This window comes from Chelon labrosus (genome assembly GCF_963514085.1).
Source record: "Chelon labrosus genome assembly, chromosome: 5".
NCBI lineage: Eukaryota > Metazoa > Chordata > Actinopteri > Mugiliformes > Mugilidae > Chelon > Chelon labrosus.
Genome location: NC_140341.1, coordinates 30,822,079 through 30,846,337, shown reverse-complemented (window position 1 = coordinate 30,846,337; position 24,259 = coordinate 30,822,079). Strand labels below are relative to the sequence as shown.

The following is a 24,259-nucleotide window of genomic DNA, read 5'->3' as shown; positions in this document are numbered from 1 at the left end:
CCCCCAAGTCCCACACAGTCAGTAAACAAAATAAAGTCATGAGAAATACCATTTCCCTCAACTCTCAGAACTTATCAACGTAGTATGAATAGATATCAGCAAGCTGCAGAGGCCTTAGAATGGTGAAGTTTTCAGCAAACAGCATAGACTATAGTACAAGGTAAATGGTAACAGCACACAGCTCACGCCAAAATAGCCACCGTAGCTGAGACAGTGTGGTTCCAGGCTGGAAGCAAACCTCACTGCAGCAAGAGATGGGTGTTGCTGACTTGCTGTGAGTGTTGCTGCTAGAGTTTTAGGCTGAAGACTAGCCACACTGCAGCAGATACCTAGATAACTGCAACAAGAGGACAGGCCTCAGAGCAGATAGAACAGGCGAAAATTCTCCTCGGAACAGCTCACAAAGAAATAACAAGATAAATAGGCCACTGTCCCAAACTTTCTAAATAGTTAAAGTAAATTAACAAACAGCCACATGAAAACCTTTTATCAAGAGTGAGGAAGGCACTAAAATCCAGTTAAAACACACAAAGAGCAGACACTGAGCAGACAAAGGACATGCGGCCATCTTGGATATATTAGATTGCATTCATGTTCATTGAATTCATCATTCATTATTTTCTAATTATCTGGAATAATGAGTGTATAAACCAAGGGTTGAATGCAGAATGTGCGAAGACTCGCCAGATTCCAAGAAAAAAAATATACAGGACGTACTACTGCTACAGCCTTGGATATTGACCAGCAAATGTAAATATCAAGTTTACTTGACACAGTTGGATTTCATTAATGAATATGGATTAGATTAGATTTGATTTCAGAAATCAGACAAAAACAGAGGGAAAAAAAATATGTTGTTGAATTTTATTACATAAACCTTTACAGCGCAATCCATTACAGCCATGATTATAAAATGAGGCAACAAAGCAAACTGCCAAGAGGAGAACCTATACAATCATTATGCAACACCGCCCTCTTGTGTTTTTGTCTTTGTTTTTTATTAAGACTGAAATACCCCCTCCCCCCCCCACACACACACATACACTAATAGGGTAATTGTTGTCATATTGCTCATATTGGTTAACATAACTGGACCAATACCAAAACCATAGTAGTAAATCATCAATGTATACATAGCCAATGAGTAGTAAAAGCATTCATTTTGTTGCTGGAAAAAAGAGTATTGCAGGGAAACTGTAAAATACAAAAAAGATAAAATATATGTGTACAAAGTAACTTATATAAAAATCATTAATGCGGAGACCTGCCATGTTACACATTAGCAAAACAAATGTTTGTCAGTGAGATATTAAAAGAACAAAGCAGTACAGCATACAGTATAATGATTCAGTTAGAAACAACGCTATTTCAATTACACGAAAATAAATTGTTACACAAGGACTGGTTTCTTACACAACATCTGCCTCAATTTGCATATTTTTAATCATGGTATTTCTTCACAGTGAACTGTCCTGGGAACATCAGACACCAAGGAAATAGGCTATATTGTGAGGCACTGTCCCTCACCTGCACTTTCACAAGCAATTTAGCAAGTAAACAAAATCAGCATCTGGGGGTTTATGTACTCAGTCATGCATTATCATTTTCCCACAACCACTACTTTAATCATCTTTAGTATATAATAATAAGATGCCCATGTCTACATTGAAGTTGTCATGTTTCATATTGCGTATAGAATAAATATGTTCTTGTAGATAGAAACAAAATACTCCAAAAGAGTTAAATAAAAAAAAAACAAAGGCTGATCTAAGCCACATTCAAACCTTACTTGAGTTGTTCTGTTCCTCTTTCAATTTGTTGATATTAGAGATACAATTCAATCACTTTATGGCAATGTTGAAAGCAATCCTAAACCATGTTCAAAATGTATTCTTACATTATTTTTATTTTAATCACAGTTTTGTATGGAAAGCTGTGATGTAGTGGATAGAGAACCAGCTTTGGAACCGAAGGATTGCATACTGCTCCCTGGGTGCTACTCAAATGGCAGCCCACTGCTCTGAGAGTACATACTACTGTGTGAATAAATGGGTGGGTCAGCTGTAGACATCAATAGGATCAATAAAGGAATAATAAAGAAAGAAATTAATTTATAATCCCTCTGACATCAGGGCTCACCTGACAGCCAATTTCTCAGTTGTCTCAAGTTGCTAAAATAAGCTATTAGCATTTATCTTTTATCTTCTTGAATTCTTTTGCAATTACAGAGATTGCACACAGGTCTTTAGGACATGGACATTATTTTGGACATTATTTATAAGGTGACTTATTATTTGTCCCTTGAGTCAGAAGCTGATCTTTCCGCTTCCTCTCCCTTTAGGTTAGTTTGTTTTTCTACTGAACATCGTGTAAGTTCTCATCACCAAACTGAAGGTGGCTCACCAAGCAAGGCCGAGTCTCTATATGAAGGCAGTAAGAACCACTCTCATCCTGGTGCCCCTTCTGGAGAAATGAACGTCATATGCATGTTTAAAATGATGAAACGCGCACTTGCTTGTGCAATGCCAGGTATTGTACAGTGCAGCTCAGCATGGCGTACTCAACCAGATTTATTTCTTTAATATTTCCAAAAAATGGCATTTTACATGACACACCAGATCAATTGAGTTCAACATATTGTGAAGAAAAATTATGTCACGGGTTGTAAACTTGACTTGCGATATCTTGCAGCACTACAAAACAGGAGCTATGAATAAAGCTAGAAAGAAAATATCAACATAAATACAAATGACTGCACAGCAGAGCAGGATCTCATGCAGAGGCAAGTGTTCAGACTGAGCGGTTAACAATGCTGTCTATGTTCTTCTTCTTTATTCGGATCATCACCTTGCCATGAACTGCAACAGAACCAACACGATGACATTAAAGTGTGACAAATGAAACTCTTACTGTTGATTAAGGAGATTATTACACATTTTTTAAGAGGGAACAGGGACTTTGGAAATGAATACTCATACCCTTTCTGCTTCGAATGCACTTGTGAATGCAGTGTTTTCGGGATTTGAAGTTGTTGTTGTTTCCCCCGCAGCCACTGTAGGCAAACATCTGGCATCTCTTGGTTTTTGGGTTGTATGCAAACCTCTTCTGTGTACCGTGACATGGTCCACCTTCCACAGGACTGAAGCAGATTTCCGAAGGAATGAGGTCTGAAATCACAGTTAGAGACAACTAAGGATTAGATAGATAGATAGATAGATAGATAGATAGATAGACAACTTTATTGATTCCTTTAGGAGGTTCCCGAGGTTCCATCGCATACAGCACTGTCGGACATACATGTACACGAATTGTATAGAAAAACAGTGAATATACCCAACACCCAGAAAAGAATAATAATATAAATATCCTTTTTGTCCTCCTCCCCCGAAGTGAGTGGTGGTTAAACAATTTGATGGCACGGGGGACAAAGGAGTTCCTCAGTCTATTTGTCCTTTCATTTTGGGAAGAGCAGCCTCTCGCTGAAGGTGCTTCTCTGGCTGCTGAAGGTCGTGTGCAGAGGGTGGCTGGCATTGCCCAGGATACCCGTTAGTTTTTTTAGTGTCCTTCTCTCTGCTACAGTAGCCAGAGGGTCCAGCCTCATGCCAACCACCGAGCCAGCCCGCCTGATCAGCTTCTCCAACCTGGAGAGGTCTGCTTTTGAGGTGCTCCCACCCTAGCACACCACAGCGTAGGACACAACGCTAGCGACCACTGACTAGTAGAAGATCCCCAGGAGCTTCTTGCAGATGTTGAAGGATCTTAACCTCCTCAGGAAGTACATCCTGTTCTGGGCCTTCTTGTACGGCTGCCCCGTGTTGCTCGTCCAGTCCAGCTTGCTGTCTAGCCACAGCCCAAGATATTTATAGGTCTGCACGACCTCCACCTCCTCCGCTCCTAACAGAACTAGTGTGGGGTTGGGTCTGGCCCTCCCAAAGTTAATGAACAGTTCCTTAGTCTTTGAGGTGTTGAGCTGCAGGTTGTTTGTGTGGCACCAGACAACAAAATTCCTCGCCAGGCTCCTGTACTCCTCCTCTTTGTCGTGATACACCCCATGATGGCCGTGTCATCCGCGAACTTCTGAATGCGACACGTTTCAGAGTTGTAGCAGAAGTCCGCGCTGTACAGAGTGAAGAGGATAGGGGGAAGCACAGTCCCCTGCGGAGCTCCAGTACTGCTGACCACAGTGTCAGATGTGATGTCCTTCAGCCTGACGTACTGCAGTCTATCGGTGAGGTAGCTGGAAATCCAAGCAACCAGCACTAGCGTATTTTTGATTATCAATCAGTTTCCTTGACTATTAGTTGAAACCCACGTTTTTGTATAGCTTTATTTTAATGGCACATCATATTTCAGTTTGACTCCAATTGTCGGAAGGGGGTGGAGGATATCATGGTCCCGAAGCAGCTGAAGACCAATACTGGTTTGCTTTTCATAAGAATTGTCTTAGCTTTAAACTTCCACCTGGGTTTATACACTCATGCATTGAGCTTTAGTTAGATTGGAACAGATTTATCTAACCTCTGACCTGGAAGACCTGTCATCACTGAGCGCCGTGCAGCTTGTTTACCTGTACTTTTCTACTGCTAGTTTTTTGAAACATGGCTGAAAATTTTTCCAATTCTGAGGTTGTGGACGACGACTTTGTTTATGATGGACGTCCTTACCGTTTTGAGCCAGAGTATACGGATGAGGAACTTGTTGAAAGGAGGATGCGGAGGCAGAGAGAGGAAAAGCTGGCCAAAGAACAGCAAACTGCTGAATAGATAACAGGTAATTCTGGACTCAACAGGGAATAGCACTAGTGTATCATAACAAAATATTGGTGAAATGAGTTTCGCAGCAGATAATACGTTACTTAGAGGCTGCGTTTTGGTGTCCTGATCACTCCCACTATATTAATATTAACCAAAGTTATATGGGTGAGTAAATGATCGTATTATATGCCAGAAATAAGGTCCAGGTTGTAAAAAATGGTAGTTCCCCTTTAAGAACTCTGACACTTGTTGCTAGTTTTTCAGTTACTTCTGTTTTGTCTCTTTTGTTTTAGGTCCTATTATACTTTACCTGCCTTCTCCTTTTTGCTACAGATGCAGCTTTTTGCCAGCCAACTCCTGTAGACTCTGTTGTTTCTTTTTGGAACTGCACTCAAGCTTTTGTTAACTTATTCATTAAACTCCTGTTTCTGTGTCTGAACACTTGGGTCCTGCGCCCGGGACCTTCCTTGAGTTGTGAATTCTCTACACCATAACAGGTAAACTTCAATGTCCAACATTTATCTCATAACTTTATTTGTTTTGGTCAACTGGAACAATATGGAAATAATTCAAATAGTGTTTGACCAGTTTATCAATACATATCTTTTATTAAATTACTAATGTTACCAGTAGCAGAAAAGCATATGATGTAATGTGTGTAATACTAGAAGAAATCCTATTATAAAACCACCCTATGATGAACCGGAGGAGAAACTAAACATTTGCATGATATCCCAAACATAAAATGATGTGGTAGAATTTGTTTCATCACTGCACTGTTTACACTGTGGAATTCATTCTATCAAATCAGCAAATCCAAAGATGCACAAGAGGAAAAACTCAAGGACAAAATGATTCAGTTGTAGTTAAATTCATTAATGGTAACGGTATTGTGCACCAGTACTTGAAATTGCTGCCTGTGAAAGTAGTTGCAACCAGACATGTTTTTAAAACATACACTTCTCTGTTTTAGACAAAAAAAGGACACATAGTGGCTTCTTCCAAAATAAAGGTGTGCATCATCAAGCAGCCACAAGATGTCAGTCTTTGGTTTCAGTGCACTTGGACCAACATCTGCTTGGCAGACAGAATTCTATATGCAAGCCAAATTCTGTAATGCTCATTTTGCAGCTTTTGTGACGCTAAAGTTCAAGTATTGAAACCTTTGTTTGAATTATCACTTCATTTTCTCAAAATCGGTTCAATTTCAAATCTGAATAATGCTACTCTAAAATTGACTTAGATGTTAACACCGTTTAGGAGATACGCTCTGTTACATGTAAGAGAAAAATATACACAAACAATCTAGATGGCTATGATAAAGAGGGACTAAGGTAACTCATCCTCTGTCTTTCATGCTCAGTGTTTTCTGACGAGTGAAACTGAATTATTAGAATTGTAAGTCTTTGAGTAAAGGGCGTCAGACCACGGTCTCAATGTGCTCTCCTGCTGCAGCACAAAAAGGCCTTGGAACACAACAGCTGTGATATATGCTCCCTCACTGCTAATACACAGAAAATTAATAAGTGGCTATACGTGACAATTGGGATGTGGAAGGAGACCCTGAACTTTTTGCTGCAGCTTTTCACAGCCAAGGCAATTCTGCGAGCTGTCCACCATCAGTACATCACTGCACCTTGACATTGTTTTTGTCTTTTTATGAAAAGCTTCTGGCACTGCACACTGGTTTAATAAATGGCATGTGTGAGTTTACTTTGAGGGCAATGCGTATTTCAGACAAAGGATGATGGTTTTTGCATACAGATCTTCACCAAACTACGCGAACTGTTTCCACTGACTTTATACTGTGTGTGGCACACCTAACATTGATCTAGTGTCCTGTCTGTATACACATCCGGAGTTGTCTCGTCTTACCTGTTTTATCTTGATCAGTGACATTCATTTGCAGCAGAGGTTCATTTACAGTCAGTTCCCCTGAAAATCAAACACACATGCATGTCAAAGATCAATCAATTAATCAATTTCTTGTTCTGTCCTAGACTGTGCTGGAAACATTGACTGGACATTCATGTCTTCATATCTGTGTTTTAACTAGAACTATAGTATAATTGGCTGTTTTACTTGGCCTATCAACACAATTTGAAAACTGGTATATAGTTTGAAGTTAGCACGATTCCAGATGGTTAAGTATAGAACTGGAAACAGATGGTGACAGTAGAGCTGCAACAACAAGAAAGGCACCCAGGGGACATCCAAACCAGATGCCCCAACCACCTCAGCTGGCCCCTTTTGATGTGAAGGTACAGCAGTTCTACTCTGAGGTCTCTCTGGCTGTCCGAGCTCCTCACCCTATATCTAAGGCTGAGCCCAGCCACTTCATTTCATCTGCTTAAGCCTAAGATGCCTAAGAAACAGCTCAGCACAGCTCTCACTTTGGTTATAAAGGGACCTGATGGCTAACAGTGTCAGTATATGAGATTAATTACTGAGCTGTGTGATACCCCCATAGTTGGAGCACACCCTATGGTCCCCCTTTTTTAAAGATGGGTTCTGTTGCTCCACAGGTACTATTTCAGACCTCCATGCAACACTGAATTGGCGAGTCAGCCATGACAGCCCAACAATATCGGAATGTCACATAGTTTTATGTAATGTGTGGTGTATTTTCAGTGTTACCAGTTAATATGGTTGGCTGTTCATCAGCTTTTCTCACAGACTGTGTATAGACTTCAGGTGCCGTGGTTGGTTTTCCTATATTGACACACAGAAAAAAAGTAATGTTTCAGTAATTTGTTTCCACTATTCACAGATCAATCCAAGGAAGTATACTTTGAACAAAATTCATTAAACCCCAATGATCAGTCATAAGTTTCATTAGTATTAGACCAACTAAACTGTTGGTCTGCAAAACTAAACTGCCAGTCATCTGTTTGAAATTACTGTCATATTTAACCACTGATTTTCTATATAACCCCGAAAGCTGGTGGAACTGGTCACAGCTGAGAGACTTGCTCATTATTTTTCTTGACAATTTCAATATAATGAGTTTTAGATCTTGCATAATTAAGTATGCTTTGGCCACTTTAAAACAATTTTAATGCTAAATCAAGGTGTAATGTGATTTCATGGCCAACTAAAATTCATCAAATTGTAAATTTTCTGAGGTGGAACTATTTTGGTTATGTCACCTGAAATGAGTTTTGATTTATTTATTTATTTATTTATTTTAATTCTTGATTGACATTCAGTAACCAATATAACATGTACATCTATTTCGATTATCAGTTATGTTTCTGCCTGACTGTACTTTTTTTTCTAGAACCCGAAGGACAAAACATCAAGAACATTGTTACAATATTAACATATAGGGAGTGAGTTGTTGTTGTCATACACATACTCGGTGTATTATCTAAACTTTACAGAATCAAGTCCAGCCTGTGTGGTATTATATATTCCATCCATTTCCTCCAACGTGAAATAAACAAGTCCCTCTTGCAGTTCACCTCAACTGACATTCTGTCCATCCTGCAAAAAAGTTTCGGCTCATATCAGATCATGAATCTAGATGTCTATTTAACCGGCTCAGTTGAGTCCTACCATGTTTGACTGATATATAATCAATAAATGGCACCATTCAAACATCTTACATCTCACTCGGCAGAGAAACAAAACGTACTACCCAACTTGACCACTAGCAAACTAAGGCACTCAGCCACTCACTCACTTACGCACAATACGCAGAGAAACGAAACTTAACCGACTTATAACCACGGTTAACCATTTGTTTCTTATTTTCTTGATTTCTTCCAATATATCATGTGCTGTTTTTGTTTTATATGTCAACATAGCTTTGGACATGGCCGCAGCAAGTTACAAACATCAAGGATGCATAAAGCTCCTCCCCCTCCCCCCACTGGGCAGTTTTGACCACATGCTTCTGCTCCCTGCCTACATACCTTTGTTAAACAAACAACCACCAACCAAAAGGTATGTGAGGAGATGGACTGAGGAGGCCAGTATGGCACTGAGGGACTGCTCTGACACCACAATACACCACCACAATACAGACAGCTGCCACCTCCAGAAATTTTCTGATGATACAGCCATTGTCAGTTGTGTATCACAGGGAAACGATCTGGAGTACAGGGAGGTCATCACCAACTTTATAGACAGGTGTGCACTGAACCACCTGCCAGCAAGACAAAGGTGGAGGTGATTGACTTCAGCAGGAAACCACTGCACCGATGAACATCCAGGGCTTGGACATTGAAGTCATGGAGGAATACAAATACCTGGGTGAAAAAAACATTTGTAAAACCCATTCTTTTTAGTTATAGTTTCCTTACAATCTAAGGCGGGTTTCCTGTAAGTACACTCACTTCGTGCTCATTCTTTCCTCATTTCTGTTAGAATTTTAGAATTTGGGTTCAGGAGGCCATTTACATTGTAGGAGATGACTTTAACCTTGCCACTAGCCATTCTCTGACTGTCTGAATGTTTTTGAAGTGTTATAGCACGGTGCAATTGATCCGTTTATTTCTGTTAAGGGTTGCGGGGGTCTGCTGGAGCCTATCCCAGCTGTTATCGGGTGAGAGGCAGAGGTACACCCTGGACAGGTCGCCAGTCTATCGCAGGGCTAACATAGAGAGACAGACAACCACTCACACTCACACCTACGGCCAATTTAGAATCACCAATTAACCTAATGAGCATGTCTTTGGAGAGAACCTACGCAGACACAGGGAGAACATGCAAACTGCACACAGAAAGGCCCAGTCGACCCATGGATTCGAACCCGGGACCTTCTCACCTTGAGGCATCAGTGCTAACCACCTCGTCACTGTGCCGCCCCTCTGAACATACATAACTAAACATTTCAATAGAGCTGTATAGAAAGACGGCTGCAAAAAAAAAAGAAAGAATATATATTGACTTCTAATTGTGGGGTCTCCAATATGACCCTAAACAGGCCCTGATAGAAGGGGGCTTCGACGGGGGGCCTCTCTCACCTGTTGGTGGGAAAGGGCCTTCCTTTGCCATCCAGCCAATGTCCACTCCTCTGATAGCATACGCAAAATGACCATTTTAGTTTTCTCTTTTGCTAGTATATGTAGCCTACACCTCAATGCATAATCATTCTGCCATGTCAGTTTCTCCTTTCTTCCTTCGTTCTGTAGCTACGATGGACAGTGGTGCTGTGTTGGGTGGTGGTTTTTCGCATACTAAAGCGTGATGCACTCTTTCCACATTTAGTTCAGAGTCAGACAACTATAACTACTAACTAATAAATGTTCTACAAAAGCAACCACTGATGGAGGATCATCTACGGATGCCTCTTTGATGCCGTGCATTCTAACATTTTGCCAAGCTTTTTCTATCCTGGACGGACAGAGAAAAAGCTTGGCATCCATTTCGATATGGAGTTTGAGCATCCTCCTGCTTCCTCGTTAGTTTGTATTTCAGCCTCTATGAACCTTTCTTCTGCCTCTTCTACTGTTTGTTTTAATTTAGCTTTTCTGAATTTCGTTAATTCAGTATAAGGTCCAGGCTCGCGTTGTTAGCTTGTTCTCCCACACCTGCTGACATGTCGTTGTCCTCCATGGCGCTGCTAGCAGGTGAAGTCTGATCGTCAACGTCTACCTCGTGTAACTCATACTGCATAGATTTCTCACCGTTTTTTCCTCTTGGTATATTGAAGCCCTCAGTCTTATTTCATACTTTCACTACAGTATTTGTAAATTCGAGTCGCTACAGGCTTTTTTTTTTAAGTCAGATGTCGGGAGCATGTTCTCCTATACTGCCATCTTCTAGCTTGCCAATCTGGAAGTCCTGAAATGAGTTTTCAGTTGTTGTACAGCAGTTGTGAGCTCCTGTGTCTTGTCCAACTTTGAACCTTGCATACTGTTTTGAAGTAAAGACAGGAAAGTTATAATTTTTACAAGATCAAATTAGAGGGCTCACACTCAAGTAAAAATGGCACAGACTGCAATTTCACATTTGCAGCTTGACTTGCATGGCTGAAGTGAAATATGCAAGGCATTCGAATGCTTTTATTACAAATGGTGTACGAACATATATCTACATTTATGATGAAAACTTGGTTTATGGTTAAGATGACTAGCAGCTAGTGTTCAGGTGAAGTGTCCAATAGAAATAAGTGTGTGCGTGTGTGTGAGTGTGTGAGTGGATCATTCACAGTCGCTGAGCCTCTGATTGTATCTGTGTTTCGAGTAATGCTGCTGTACTGACATCTTGGCGTTTGCCAGTCTTTTGTGTAAGGAGACACACCTTCAACCTGGCCTACCTGGGTTCTGACATCTCGCCTGACACTCGGCCAAGCTCCTGAAATTGTTGGCATTGCCAAAGCAGCCCCCGTAAAAGAAATGCTTGCACTGCTGGCTGCTGCTGTGAAAGTAGTAGCGTGTCACCAGGCCTCGGCAGGGACCAGGAGCTTCTGGTAAATGACATGGATTCTTGTCAACTAAGGAAGTAAAAGAGAGAGAGAAAAAAAAACTAAGTTTGCAAGTCCATTACAGCATTTAAAAAGCCTACCGTATTCAGACTCAATTATTATGAGAATATGTGTCTGGTGACAATCGATTTGGACTTCATCAGGGGCATGTTTCAACTGATACAAAGAAAAACTACATGCCTCTGCATGCAATTGGATAGTCCTGCAACCAGTCACAGCCATATTGCTGTAACTCCAACTCCATTATGCTCAGATGACATGTATGACTATATCCGTAACTTGTCTGTCCATCACTGTATAAAGCTCGTCCAAACAATTTGATTGGTCCAGCAGATCTTTGCCTGAGTAACACTACTATTTTGTTTCACATTTTATACATTTGCATGATGGCTTACTAACTTGGGATTTCATCCTTTGTGGTTTTGGATTATCTGAAACCCAACAGACTGCAGTAAAAGGTTGTGTGAAACCTAATGTTTATTTCAATGTTCTGTAAAAACTATACAAGCCAGCAACAGGCTCAAACAATATGTTCAAACCCACTGGATGTATGGATGTATGGAAAGATTTGTAGGGTTTGTTATACCTTTTAAATGTCTCGTTAGGGCACCACCTCCTTTTATCGTGGGAAGAACACGGTTTAAGTAAATTTATCAGTCTCGGTTAAATATATTTCATAACTAAAGAAATTAAAGGTGCAGTAGGCAGGATTGCGAAGGACTTAGCCAAAAAATTTGAACATCGACAACTTCTCAGTCCCTCCCCCCTTTCCGCTAAAGCCCAAAACGGTCTCCCAAGCCCCTCCCCCCACAAGGGAGAGCTGTGCACGATAGAGCGCGTGCATATTGGCCCTGGAATACTGTACACGAGCAGAGAACCGAGAGAGAGCGAGTAAACAAACTAGCATGGAACACACCGACGTAAGAACAACAAAATAGTTTTTATAATACCCTTCGTTATTGCTAAATAATTTGACCGACAGACCGTGCGCGGAGAAGGGGGAGGGGAGGGCGCTATGAAATGCGTGTGCATGAGCAGTGATTGACACTCTGTTAGATACACCCCTGCGCTTGATTGGTGCATTTGAATGCGGAGCGTTCGATGTCTTGCAAATCGCGTTACAGGCTCTAGGTGGGACCAGAGGAGCCGAATTTTTTTTAAAATGACCTGCTTCATGCAATTATACTTGAACATAGGGTCAGTTTCAGCAAATATGACAGAAAGTTAGTTTTATAAGACTTTCCTACTGCACCTTTAATTCTTAACACAATTTATACCATTAATTCTCTGCCGTAAAATGACGTCACAGACAACTTCTCAGGTGTGAATGAATATTTATTTGCTGAAGTGACAACTATGAATAAATGAGGTACGAATAAGATATTTGAATGTGTAAAATCAAATAGAGTGGATATGATGAGACCTGAAATAACAAATTAGGAGTGTCTGAGGACCGGTGGTGAAGGATGGAGATGTATTATGGCTTAACTAACGGGAGCGGATCGACTAATCTGATCAAACTTCTCTAAAAGATATTAATGGGGAGTTTCAAAGTAATGACACCAACTCTTTGTCTCAAGCGGGTAACAGCAGCAGAAAGATTCATCCTACTTTTCGTAGAGGATTCTCAGCAGAAGACAATGACAGAGAAGGGTTGTCGTGCTCTGGTGTGACGTGGTGGCAGGGCCGTTTCTAGCTTTGTGGGGGCCCTAAGCAAAATGCTGTTTGGGGGCCCCTAGTTCATCAAACTTCGATGAATAAATTCCTAACCCTTAGATGGTCTACTAAGACGCCACAATCTATTACACTTCATGAGCAAAACAGGCTACAGTTAAAATTAAACATCTTAAGTTGAGCCACGCAGCCAAGTTAAACTGATGAAAAACTATAATACAAACAACAATCCTCTATATGTCAATAAAAAAACATATTTTGAGTTTTTAAATTAAAAAATACAACAAACCAACATCTATTTTAAGTGCAAGAATGAAAACAAAACAACAATGATGTCCTCATATGACAGATGCTTGTATGGTTGATGAGGAATGTGATGTTCCTGGAGCTTCCTGGTCAGGAGTTCAGAAGATCCCTCTGACTCAACGTCCGGAGCTCCAAAATATTTTAGAATTGCTCCTGCAAAGACAAAGCTACTTATCAAGCAAAACAGATCATGAGCGCATATTCCTATTTTATAACTGCAGTGATGAGGCAGCAATACAGAAAATTAAAATTAATCTGTTTTTATATTAAACGTTGTGATGTACAGTGTCCCTTTAGAGCTTGTACCTAATTACAAAGTTGTCACTTTAAAGAGTTTTCTGCGTTTATTTACACATTGGACTAGTTAAAGAAATAAAACTAAGATAAATGATCCATTGTGATGCCACAATAGTCTAAAATAATAAACACAATGCCTCATAGCCTATTTATAAATCACTTAAAAAAACAGACCTTTAAAATATTGATTTAAATTATAAAAAAAAGCACACTTCTAATTAGAGGACTATAAAACACACACTTAACTTTGTAAATGAATCCTAGGTAACGCTAAAATAATGTTAAGTGTCAAATATCTGAGCGACAACTTCCACTGAACACTGACAGAGCAAACAACAACATGCCCTCCCTCTCTGTAATACTACTACTACTAGTAGTAATAATAATAATAATAATAATAACAAATGGGTCTGGAGTCAGTCAGTCATTCCATGTCAGGGGAGACTGTCCATTCACATGCGATATATTAATTTATATTAGCCAGCTTTCATGAAGCAAACACTAAAGCTGAGTTTATAACAAACAAATCCAAGCCAGCTAGCTAACATTTATCACAACATTTATTAGATGGCTAGCTAACATTTATCCAGTGCTAGCTAGCTGGCTAGCAGGACAAATAAACAAACCTTCTAAAAAAGGTTTTTCCACCTTTCCAGCCCACATCACCAACAAATGCCTTATCGTAATCTTTTTACCGTTTTTCGTCCTCCGTTTTCTTTTCTTCCGTTTTTCCGCGCCACTGAGATAACTTCTTTTTGATGTCATTACTGTGTTTGTTTTGTTTAATATTCACGCTAACGGGAAAGATGAGTAGCTGTCAATCATTCCCATCATACCTGTCGGCGGCCCGGTAGGCTACGTCTCGTACGTCACTCCCTGTGTGACAGTGCGGTCCAACGAATATGACCTAATAATGCCACAAAAACACCAGCCACAGCTTATCATTGCAGTTTATTTTATTTATAAGGTACGTTTATTTTGAAGCATAAGGTATGTAACAAACACACGAGATAGCAACAGATAAAGACAGAACATTTTAATTCGCCTCAGATGAGGACAGACATGCAGCTTTGGGGGCCCCTGGTGGCTTCTGGGCCCTAAGCATTCGCCTCGTTCGCAAGAAACGGCTCTGCGAGGTGGTGACGAAACTGCACAGCTGGAGTAGTAGGTCCCACTGGGACCGGTAGACAGGTACTCGTTGCGTGGTCTGCAACTCAAACACCCAGCGGGGACACTTCGTTGTAGGTGTACAGTTTACAATGTCTTTGTAGGTGACGGTGGGAACCGGATGGCTTTTCTGGAACAGCTCGTTGCTATGGCGACAGTCTTGGTTTATTGATCTGTGGAAGAGAGATTGGGCCTTGCTCTGAAGTCCCCAAAAAACTACACTGAATAACTTATAAAACCGACGAGTGTTAACTGAGGATGGCTTTCTTACTCCATACTTCGGCGCGCAGAATAGAACAATGAATAAACTTAACTATAATAAAAGTTAAGTACAAAAATTGTGCGTCGAAAAAAAAGTTCGACTAGAAACAACAGAGCTTGGAAATTGTTGCAGACAAATATCAAATAACAAAGTTGTTGTTGAAAGACAAAATTACAAAGTATAAAACGTGAATAAATATGCAAAGAAGAAGACGAAGACAAAAACTAAAAAGCAAAGACTAAAGAATGAGAGACGAGCGGAACTGAGAGCGGAAAGAAGAGAAAGACAAAGACGTCCGGCTGGTTTTAGATGTCATTTCCCGGGGCGGGTTGTGGATAGGGTTTCCAAATTCTTCACGCGGAAAGAGACGGCAACTCCTATAGTTCTTTGTCTAAAGATATCCTGTTACCTGATCTTCTTAACCTACTTTATATTGACTAATTATTAGTCAATATGGTTATCAACCTTTTTGGGGTCCTGGACCCCCTGCATATTTTTGATCGACCCTGAGGACCCCACCACCCGATCTGGTGGGTGGGGGTGCAATTTGATATAAACAGCAGAAACTGCATTTTTAATTGCATTATGACATTTATTCACTCTTTGGGGCAAATATGAGCTTTCAGTTGTGACTTCCAAAATCATACATATGCAGTAGCTTCTTGGCATAATGTAACACAACAGCATGCAGTTTCCAGAAATGATTTTGCGCCCCCCTAAACTCGGACAATTTCCACGTGAAAAGGTTAGCAAAGTTAGCACAAATGGAAATATGGATTTGAATTTAAAACCAAATCGTCAACATAATCAAATAAATGTGGGCAGAATGTAAATGATATTCAAGATGCTCTTGCCTTGACGGCATAACACATCCTATGGCATGGAATACGACAAGGAAAGTTATTGCTTGGCAGTGGGAGAAAGCACACATTTGTCACACTATAGAATAACAGTGTGCCTAGATGTGTTATGACCCTGTTTGTAAGGGTCATCATCAAACACAGATGTGTATTCTGCTGTAAATGGAAATTTTCTTGAGTTGACTTCAAGTGAGAGCGGCACAGTGGTGTGGTGGTTAGCACTGATGCCTCACAGCAAGAAGGTTCCGGGTTCAAATCCATGGGCCAACTGGGCCTTTCTGTGTTTGCATGTTCTCCCTGTGTCTGCGTGGGTTCTCTCTGGGTACTCCACTGGCAACAGAATGTTGTTAGTGGGGGGCCTTTAGGTCCTATGGGTTGAGGGGAGGGGTCTCTGAGAATCAGACTTGTTCCAGTGCATCCCACAGGTACTTGATCAGTTTGGCATCTAGTGAATTTGGAGGCCAGGTCAACACCTTCTTAATGTTTTTTGAATAAAGTGTTCCTAAACTGTTTTTTGTGTGTGTATCTGTTTCAGGCTGCACTCTGCTGGGGATGCCTGCTGCCATCAAGGGGTGTCATTGCTATGGGGTGGGGGTGCATGGTCTGGTCTAGGTGGGTGACACATGTCTAAGTAACATCAACATGAATGCCAGGTCCAAATGTTGATGCAGAACATTGCATGTAATTCTCCTGTCATAATGTTGTGCCTGATTGGTATATTATCTTTGTTCCACTTTCTTGAAGGGCTTCAGAACTGTGTCGGTGCAGAACAACTCTTCATACTCGTGATTGTGAATCTAATTGTTGCAGCTTTGATTCCTTTCCAAAAGCAGAAGATTTGTGATGTATATAACCGTCATCCTACTTAACAAATGCTAAGTGCAGTGTGGTGAGTGACAGGATGCACTGCTTCACTATCAAGGCTGCACTTTGGGGATATCATTGGGTTTTACCAGTTGATTAGGGAGGATTCAGAAAAAAAGATCAATAAAGGTTCCATGTCCTTTTTATTGAGTACATCTTCAAGTCATATTCTCACACCTTCACACACACATTCAGAACTGCCTTTAACTCTCTGCTTTTAGTCATCATCAGGTGCTCTTGCATTGCTATTAAATGTCGAATGTCACTGTTGAGCCTAATCCAGGATTTAGTGTTATATTTTTTTCTTTGTAAGAGTGCGTTTATCCGTTAACTTCAGTCACACCACACCACAGAGAAAACAGCTACCACAGAACATGTTTAAACTTGTGGCATTCTGCATGAAGGTGAGGAGAGCTATTGCACTGACGAAAGTTGAGTAACATTTTCCATCTGATAAAAAAAGGGACGTCTTTCACAACTACCAATTTCTACTGCTAAGATTTATGTAGTCCTATTGCATGCTGTTCATATGATGTTGTAAATTAAAATAAAACAAACAACACATAGTACATTACATCAGCTAGATGCATATTGTTAATGCTAACAAATATGAAAATAGATTTTTTTAGGGTTGTCTGAGAGAACTGCGTTGTTGCTTTGAAAATCTGGAAGTTTTCCTCTGCATTTTGAACACAGCTTTTACCTGGCAACACTGTCAGAGCTTGTCTCCCCACCCATTCATAAGTATTTTCAGCTACATTTTTCCATTTCACCGCCCCCCCCCCAAAAAAAAAAATAATCTGGATCTTTTGCAGCAAGTTTTTGCTATGCGAATGCACAACTATCTTAAATTATTCATGCAGCACAGATCAAGGAGATATAGATCAAGTCTGGCACACAAGCGCTAAACAGATGTAATACACAGGCAACCCGTTATATTGCCTGTACTTTAAAGATTACCACCTGTTCTACATGATGTGGGAGTATCCCTTTCACCTTTGGACTGCTTTGTTTTTTTTCTAAATAAAGCAGTTTGTTTTGTTCACAACTACTAACCCCATCCAAGAACAGTGACTCTCCAATCACAGCTTAACAACAGTAACTATGTACACCAGATCTGTAAAGATTCTCCTCAACGTACCAGAGAGGTGTGGCTGAGTTTCTAAAGAGGACGATATAAAAAAGGGTGTTGCTGTAGGTGTACCTGACTTACTAACTTAAAGTACTAAAGCAGTAGTTGGAGATTCAATAACAAGCACCAACACCATTATTTGTGGGGCGCAGACTTCTCACGACTAAGACACCTCTGTTAAAAGTAGCTCCTTCCTACAGCAGAATTTTGGCTACTGGCTTTGAAGTTGGGTTTAGAAAGGTTTACCTATTACTGTATACCTTTGTGGAACACACAGATTAACAGGACATTTTCAGTAAATGCATTTATGCAAGAACTGTACTTAAGTACAAATCAAAGGTAATTTACTCAAATATTTCTTTGGTCCTGGAAGGGAAGTCGTTGACATTTTTTTCTCCACTTATTTGACAGATACAGTATATCTACTGCCTATCTACTGTCAAGTCCAGGTCATGATGCACATAAAAAAAAAGCAAAATATATACTATAAATGCTATATAAAAGCAAAACTTGCTAGCCTGCACCTCCATTTCCTCTGCATATATAACATTTTGTTGTGGATTCTAACCTTAAAGCAGGGATCTGAATGCTATAGCTTCAGTCTCGGCATAAAGACAAGTTTGTAGCCATTAAATAATAACACTAAAGGTGGCGGGAGATAGGGTGTACAAGGATAAATAAAGCAGCTCCCAACAGGTGGCTTTCTACTCAGTATATACTCAAGTATACTCACTGAAAATATTTATTTTTCTAAATCTGCCAACAATATCATTGTAAACTTCATATGCATCTTGCTCAAATTAAATATTGGATAGGCATAGCAATAGTACCTATTGTCTGTGAAGGTTCTCAGTCATTCAGGTCAAGATTTATCTAAAAAATGAAATTCCTCCAATTAATTCTGGTCATTGCAGACCCTAGTCATACGGCGTAACTTACCTGGACTAAAACACTGGCGGAGGAAAAGGACAACATCACCCTCCACTCCCTAGCGTTCTTCTAGCAAATGTTCAGTCATCTGAAAACAAACTGGATGAACTAAGAGCTCGACTGGCCTTTCATCGGGACATAAAGAACTGTAACAGCTTTGTTTTCACCGAGACGTGGCTCGACCCCTCGGTCCCAGACCTCACCATTATACCAGCCAGAGGCCTCTCCATTCATTCAACAAGGGGGAGGTGTCTGCATTATGGTAAACAATCGGTGGTGTGTGGACAGTAAAACTATATCGTCAGGTTGCTCCCCTGATCTTGAACATCTAACGATCTCATGCAGACTGTTTTATTTGCCCAGGGAGTTCACCAGTGGTTCCTACCACTGTTTATATGGAGGAGCTGTACAGAGTTATCGACCAACAAGAGACCTCACAACCAGAGGCTGCTTTTATCATGGCTGGCAACTTCAACAAAGCCAACCTGTGGAGGGTACTGCTGAAATATCATCAACATGTGGAGTTTCTAACCTGTGGCGACAACATCCTGGACCATGTTTACACTCTGTTCAGACACGCCTACAAAGCCCGCCGCTGTCCGGCCCTCTGCAAATCAGATCACTCTGCTGTCCTGCTGCTACCATCCTATAGGCAGAGACTAAAGCGTGAACAGCCCATGATGCGGACAAAACAGCGCTTGCTGCATCAGCGAGTACACAGAGCACGTTACGGGATACATCAGTAAATGCACTGATGACTTGTGCTGCGAGTGACCACACAGACATATCCCAACCAGAAGCCGTGGGTTAACGGTGCAGTCCACTCAGCGCTCAGAGCACGGACAGCAGCTTTTCACGCCAGCAACCCCAGTGAGTACAGGAAAGCCCCATGTGACCTCAGAAAGTCCATAAAATCTGCAAAAAGACAATACAGGGACAAAATAGAGGCATTTTACAGTGGCTCTAACAGCAGACACATATGGAGAGGGCTCAGGACCATCACAGACTACAAGGGAAAGAGCTGGAGCATGGGGGAGGTGCCTGCTTCTCTACCTGAGGAGCTGAACTCCTTCTATGCTCGCTTTGAATACAAAAGCCAGCTGGAGGTGCTGTTGGAACAGGACAATTGCCCATTCCAGGTAACCCGGTCTGATTTGTGTGCAAAAGTCTGAAAAGGGTTAATGCACATAAAGTCCCTGGACCAGATAACATCCCAGGCAGTGTGCTCAAAGCTTGTGCAAATGAACTGGCAGATGTCATTTTCAACCTTTCCCTCCATCAGTCTATAGTCCCCATATGTTTCAAGAAAACAACCATCATCCCTGTACAAAAAGCCAAATGTGAGCTGCTTAAATGATTTTTGCCCAATAGCACTCACCTCCACTATATTTAAGTGCTTTGGGAGGACAGTCAAAGCTCACATCTCTTCCTCCCTGCCCACAACACAGGATCCGCTACAGTTTGCCTACAGGCCAAACTGATCCTTGGACAATGTAATATCATTTGCACTGCACACGGTCCTCTCTCACCTGGATCAGAGGAACACTTACATGCGAATGCTATTCATCGACTTCAGCTCTGCCTTCAATTGCATAGTCCCATCCAAACTCATCATTAAGCTCAGGGACCTAAACATCAGTCCCTCCCTGCGCAGATGGATCCTGGATTTCCTGACGAACAGACCACAGAAGGTACAGATCGCCAACTCCACCTCCACCACCACCACAATGAACCTGAGCACTGGGGCCCCCCAAGGATGTGTCCTCAGCCCTCTGCTCATTTCCATACACATGACTGTACGTCCAAGCACAGCTTGGCTGCATCACGAGCTGTGATGAGTCATCCTACAGAGAGGAGGTTAGAGATCTGTCATCATGGTGCACAGCCAATAACCTCCTGCTCAACGTCAGCAAGGAGATGATTGTGGACTACAGGAGGCTTCAGGGAGGAGGACATGCTCCCATCTACCTCAAGGGTGTAGCAGTGAAAAGAGTCAGCTGCTTCAGGTTCCTGGGGATTAAGATCAGTGAGGGTCTCAGCAGGTCACACTGCACGGCCAGCATCGTAAAAGCAGCTAGACAGCGCCTCTTCTTCCTGCGGTGTCTGAGGAGGTTTTGCATGGAAACCAAGATACTCTCCAACTTTTACAGGTGCACCATCGAGAGTTTCCTGGCTGGGTATGGCAGCTGTACTTTGCTTCTGTGAAGTGGAGTGGGTGCCATGCTTCAAGAATTTCAGTACTGGTAATGGTGCTGCATTGTTACGGAGTATCTGACAATAAAGAATCTTGAATCTTGAATCTTCAGTTTCCAGCTGGCATGACCCACAGATCCTTTTCATACCCCAACTCCCCACTAGTCCTTTGAAACAAAATATTCTACTTGGAGGAGTGCTGAAACATCTTTAAGATAGACCTGTTGCCCTTGTTGCAGGTTTGATTTTGGGATAAACTACCCATTAAAGGCTTTGCAAACCAAGCATTATTGTCTTATGTCTTCAGTGGTCAATAATGGACACACGTGCCATTCTCAAAGTCACTCAAGCTGGCTATGTGATCCTTTGTTACTTTAGAAACAGGTTTCCTAAGTACACACACATCCCAGCCAGGTTTCATCTAACAGCACATGAGTAAAATGCCAAGTCATGTTGTTTCACATCATTAACTAACATGAGGAATATGTCAGAAGTGGTGTCCTATATATACTCCACCCCATGATGGCGTATTATACATTCAGCATCTGTTGCTGTAGAGTGTTTGTCCAATATATTTAGTGTTGGGATGGAATAAGACATTTAAAATCCATTCTCAGTCTGAGGACACTTAAATGAGAGTTGAGAAATCCAGCTGGTATAAGTTTGAGCACTCTGTCAATTAATTCTGCCTTAATTTATGATCCGTTTAGTGTTTGCAACCTATAACTAATACGATACTGACCACTTTCATCAGAAGTTCCCTTATTTAGTACATTAACCAGATGCTTTTGGCACAGATGTTCCCAATATTAGCTGCATACCAACAAAATTTATATTAGGATTTTATGCCCAAGGTGGCAATAAAGTCTAATTAGGAAACAACACTTGAAACAAAACTGATCATTTGGTAACAACAACATAACAATCCAAAGTTATAATACGTCCTTGTCCTATGTAGTGGCATTATGAAAAACAATCCTTTTATATCCCTTTGTATCACAGATGTTGGGGGTGTCGAAAGGTCACACTCACCTGTAACGACACACGTTTCTTCACACTGTTCCAAGGTCTCGAAATTGTTGGCGTTTCCACCACAGCCTCCATATTCAAAGTTCTGACAGCGTCCCGTGTTGACATCGAAGAAGAATCTGTCCTTGATAGCCTTGCATGGTCCTGGTTCTTCCTTCAGGGCGCACAACTCATCGAAGATGAAAAGCTCAGGTTGTGCTCCATGTGCTGAGAAGGGACAGGAAGACAACTTTTAGACACATGCTTCTTGTGAGACTCAGTGCTGAGGCACGTTAAAATAATGAACGGAGTTTGCATTCCAAACAAGGCGGAACTTTTGTCAGTGCACGATTTCCTGGTATACCGATAACACTGATGCACACGTCAGAGCTCGGCTAACGGCTATCAATATGGAGGAATATGATAGCACGTTGCTAGCACTGATGGAAGGCTAATTTTGTTTTAAAAAACTACCTGATAACCAGTGATGGGCGTTAAAATAGTTTTTTTTTTTTTTTCCTCTGGGTGGGGTGGGGTGGGGGCGGTAGCCGCATAAGTGATGATGATTGGCTAAGGTGGGGTAAGATGGTAAGCCAATCAGCGGCAGGGCAGTGTTCAGTTGGCTGGGTGTTGTTTACACACAAACCGTGCATAGCAGTATCACACAAGCGATCAGAGATAGCCTGCAGCAATGGAGAGTTTGGAGCATTCAGAGGTAAATATGTCGTTTTCAAGGTGGAAGTATAGGTACTACTTTAACCTTATTGAGATAAAAGGCAAGAACGAACACGTGAAGTGTACATTACGCTCAGAAAAAAATCTAATTCTTAGACGTATTTAAAAATTAAAATAAAAAATAAAAAATTTACCAGAGGGTTAGCGGTTCAATCCCCGGAATGTGCCACATGCCGAAGTGTCCTTGAGCAAGACACTGAACCCCCAGTTGCTCCCAGTGCTTGGCACTGGTGTGTGAATGTGTGTGTGCTTGTGTGAGCGAATGGGTAGATGTGTCTATGACTGTAAAGCGCTTTGAGTACTAATAGGTAGAAAAGCGCTATATAAAAGCAAGGCCATTTACCATTTACCATTTCAGACCTAAGCAGCTCCTTCAGCAGCAGACTGCTGCATCCACGCTGCAAGAAGGAATGCTACCGCAGGTCATTCATTCCAGCTGCCATCAGGCTGTACAACACCAGCCTGAGTCAGTAATAACTGTCTTTTTGCATCATCCCTGCTGTTTTCAGGTCATGTCTCTGTTATGCTGGCCTGCCGTAAAATGAAGAGGCCTCTTGTCTCCCAGATCAATACTCACACAACCTCACACAAATGAAAAAACATTCTACCTATATCGCCAATTCTCCAATTTTATGGCAATAATTTTGAGCATGCCAGAATATACTATGGACCAGGATGGCTGCATTCCCAGAGTGAGTATGTGTCTCTGGCTGCTTTATCCTAGCAACCATCTGTGACAGGCACTGGCGGAGCCACAATCTGGGATATTTTGTCTGAGTGTCTGTCTATGACAGAGAAATCACAACTCAAATCTTACAGTTTGAGCTTGGCATATGGTAATCATCTTGAATAAGATTAGCCATACCGACTATGCTGGTGCTGGCTCAGCAATGCTAGAGCAGACACTGCAGTTTGTTGGTCAGTCACTCTATGACTATATGATTCAGACTAAACTACTGCAGCACTTAAGGATGCTGGAAAAAATCAGAAACTAAGCTGAATTAATATGACTGTAATGTAATTTCTATAATACCTTCAAAACAATTTATCATTGTTCCATCACTTTTTAGGAGCACTGACATAAAATTTAACTCTGGCGGTTTAATCATCATCCAGTTATTTTTTTTTCCTCATGTGACTGGAGATGACTGGAGAGCTTGAAAAACGAGCATTAAGGTTCATTCTTGTAACTATAAAGTTCCATCTAAATATATCCTAATGGGAGCCACCCTGCTCTCTTCTCTGCTATCAGCACCACAGTCAACAAACAGTCCCTCTGCCAGGCAAGGTAATGAGGGCAGTAGACCACCACTTCAGCCGGCCATCCTCCTTTACCCATCTATTTCCAACTTAGAACCAGGCATTGGGGGCACAGATCAAATACTCCCCCATTTCCTTCCTACCACCAGACCTTTTGCTTGGTGTGAGGTCAGTGGGGCTTCCCTGCAGAGACTTTTGCGCTATTTTTCATTTACTCTCTGCTTGTCATGGCTGATAAGCAGTATCAGACTGGGTCTTATTGCAGGGGAGAAATTACACACCAATGCAGGTGATGTGGGTCTCTGTGTGGTACTTAACCCATTTTGGAAGAGTAACCTCAACTTGTGCAGAACATTACTAAAACAAACTTTACTGAGCAAATCA

At 41.3% G+C, this 24,259-nt stretch overlaps 1 protein-coding gene across 1 annotated transcript in view; it reads right to left on the bottom strand.

Moving 5' to 3' along the window:
* Positions 1–738: 738 nt before the first annotated feature.
* The window catches only part of tfpia (tissue factor pathway inhibitor a), a 46,731-nt gene continuing 23,210 nt past the window's right edge, over positions 739–24,259 (bottom strand). The window contains exons 2-7 of the mRNA XM_084545552.1: positions 21,905–22,108; positions 11,020–11,196; positions 7,392–7,466; positions 6,630–6,689; positions 2,979–3,167; positions 739–2,858 (exon numbers count right to left, since the gene is read on the bottom strand). Coding sequence (XP_084401678.1) covers positions 2,791–2,858; positions 2,979–3,167; positions 6,630–6,689; positions 7,392–7,466; positions 11,020–11,196; positions 21,905–22,108 — 773 coding nt within the window. The 3' untranslated portion in view covers positions 739–2,790. The remainder of the gene's footprint in view (positions 2,859–2,978; positions 3,168–6,629; positions 6,690–7,391; positions 7,467–11,019; positions 11,197–21,904; positions 22,109–24,259) is intronic.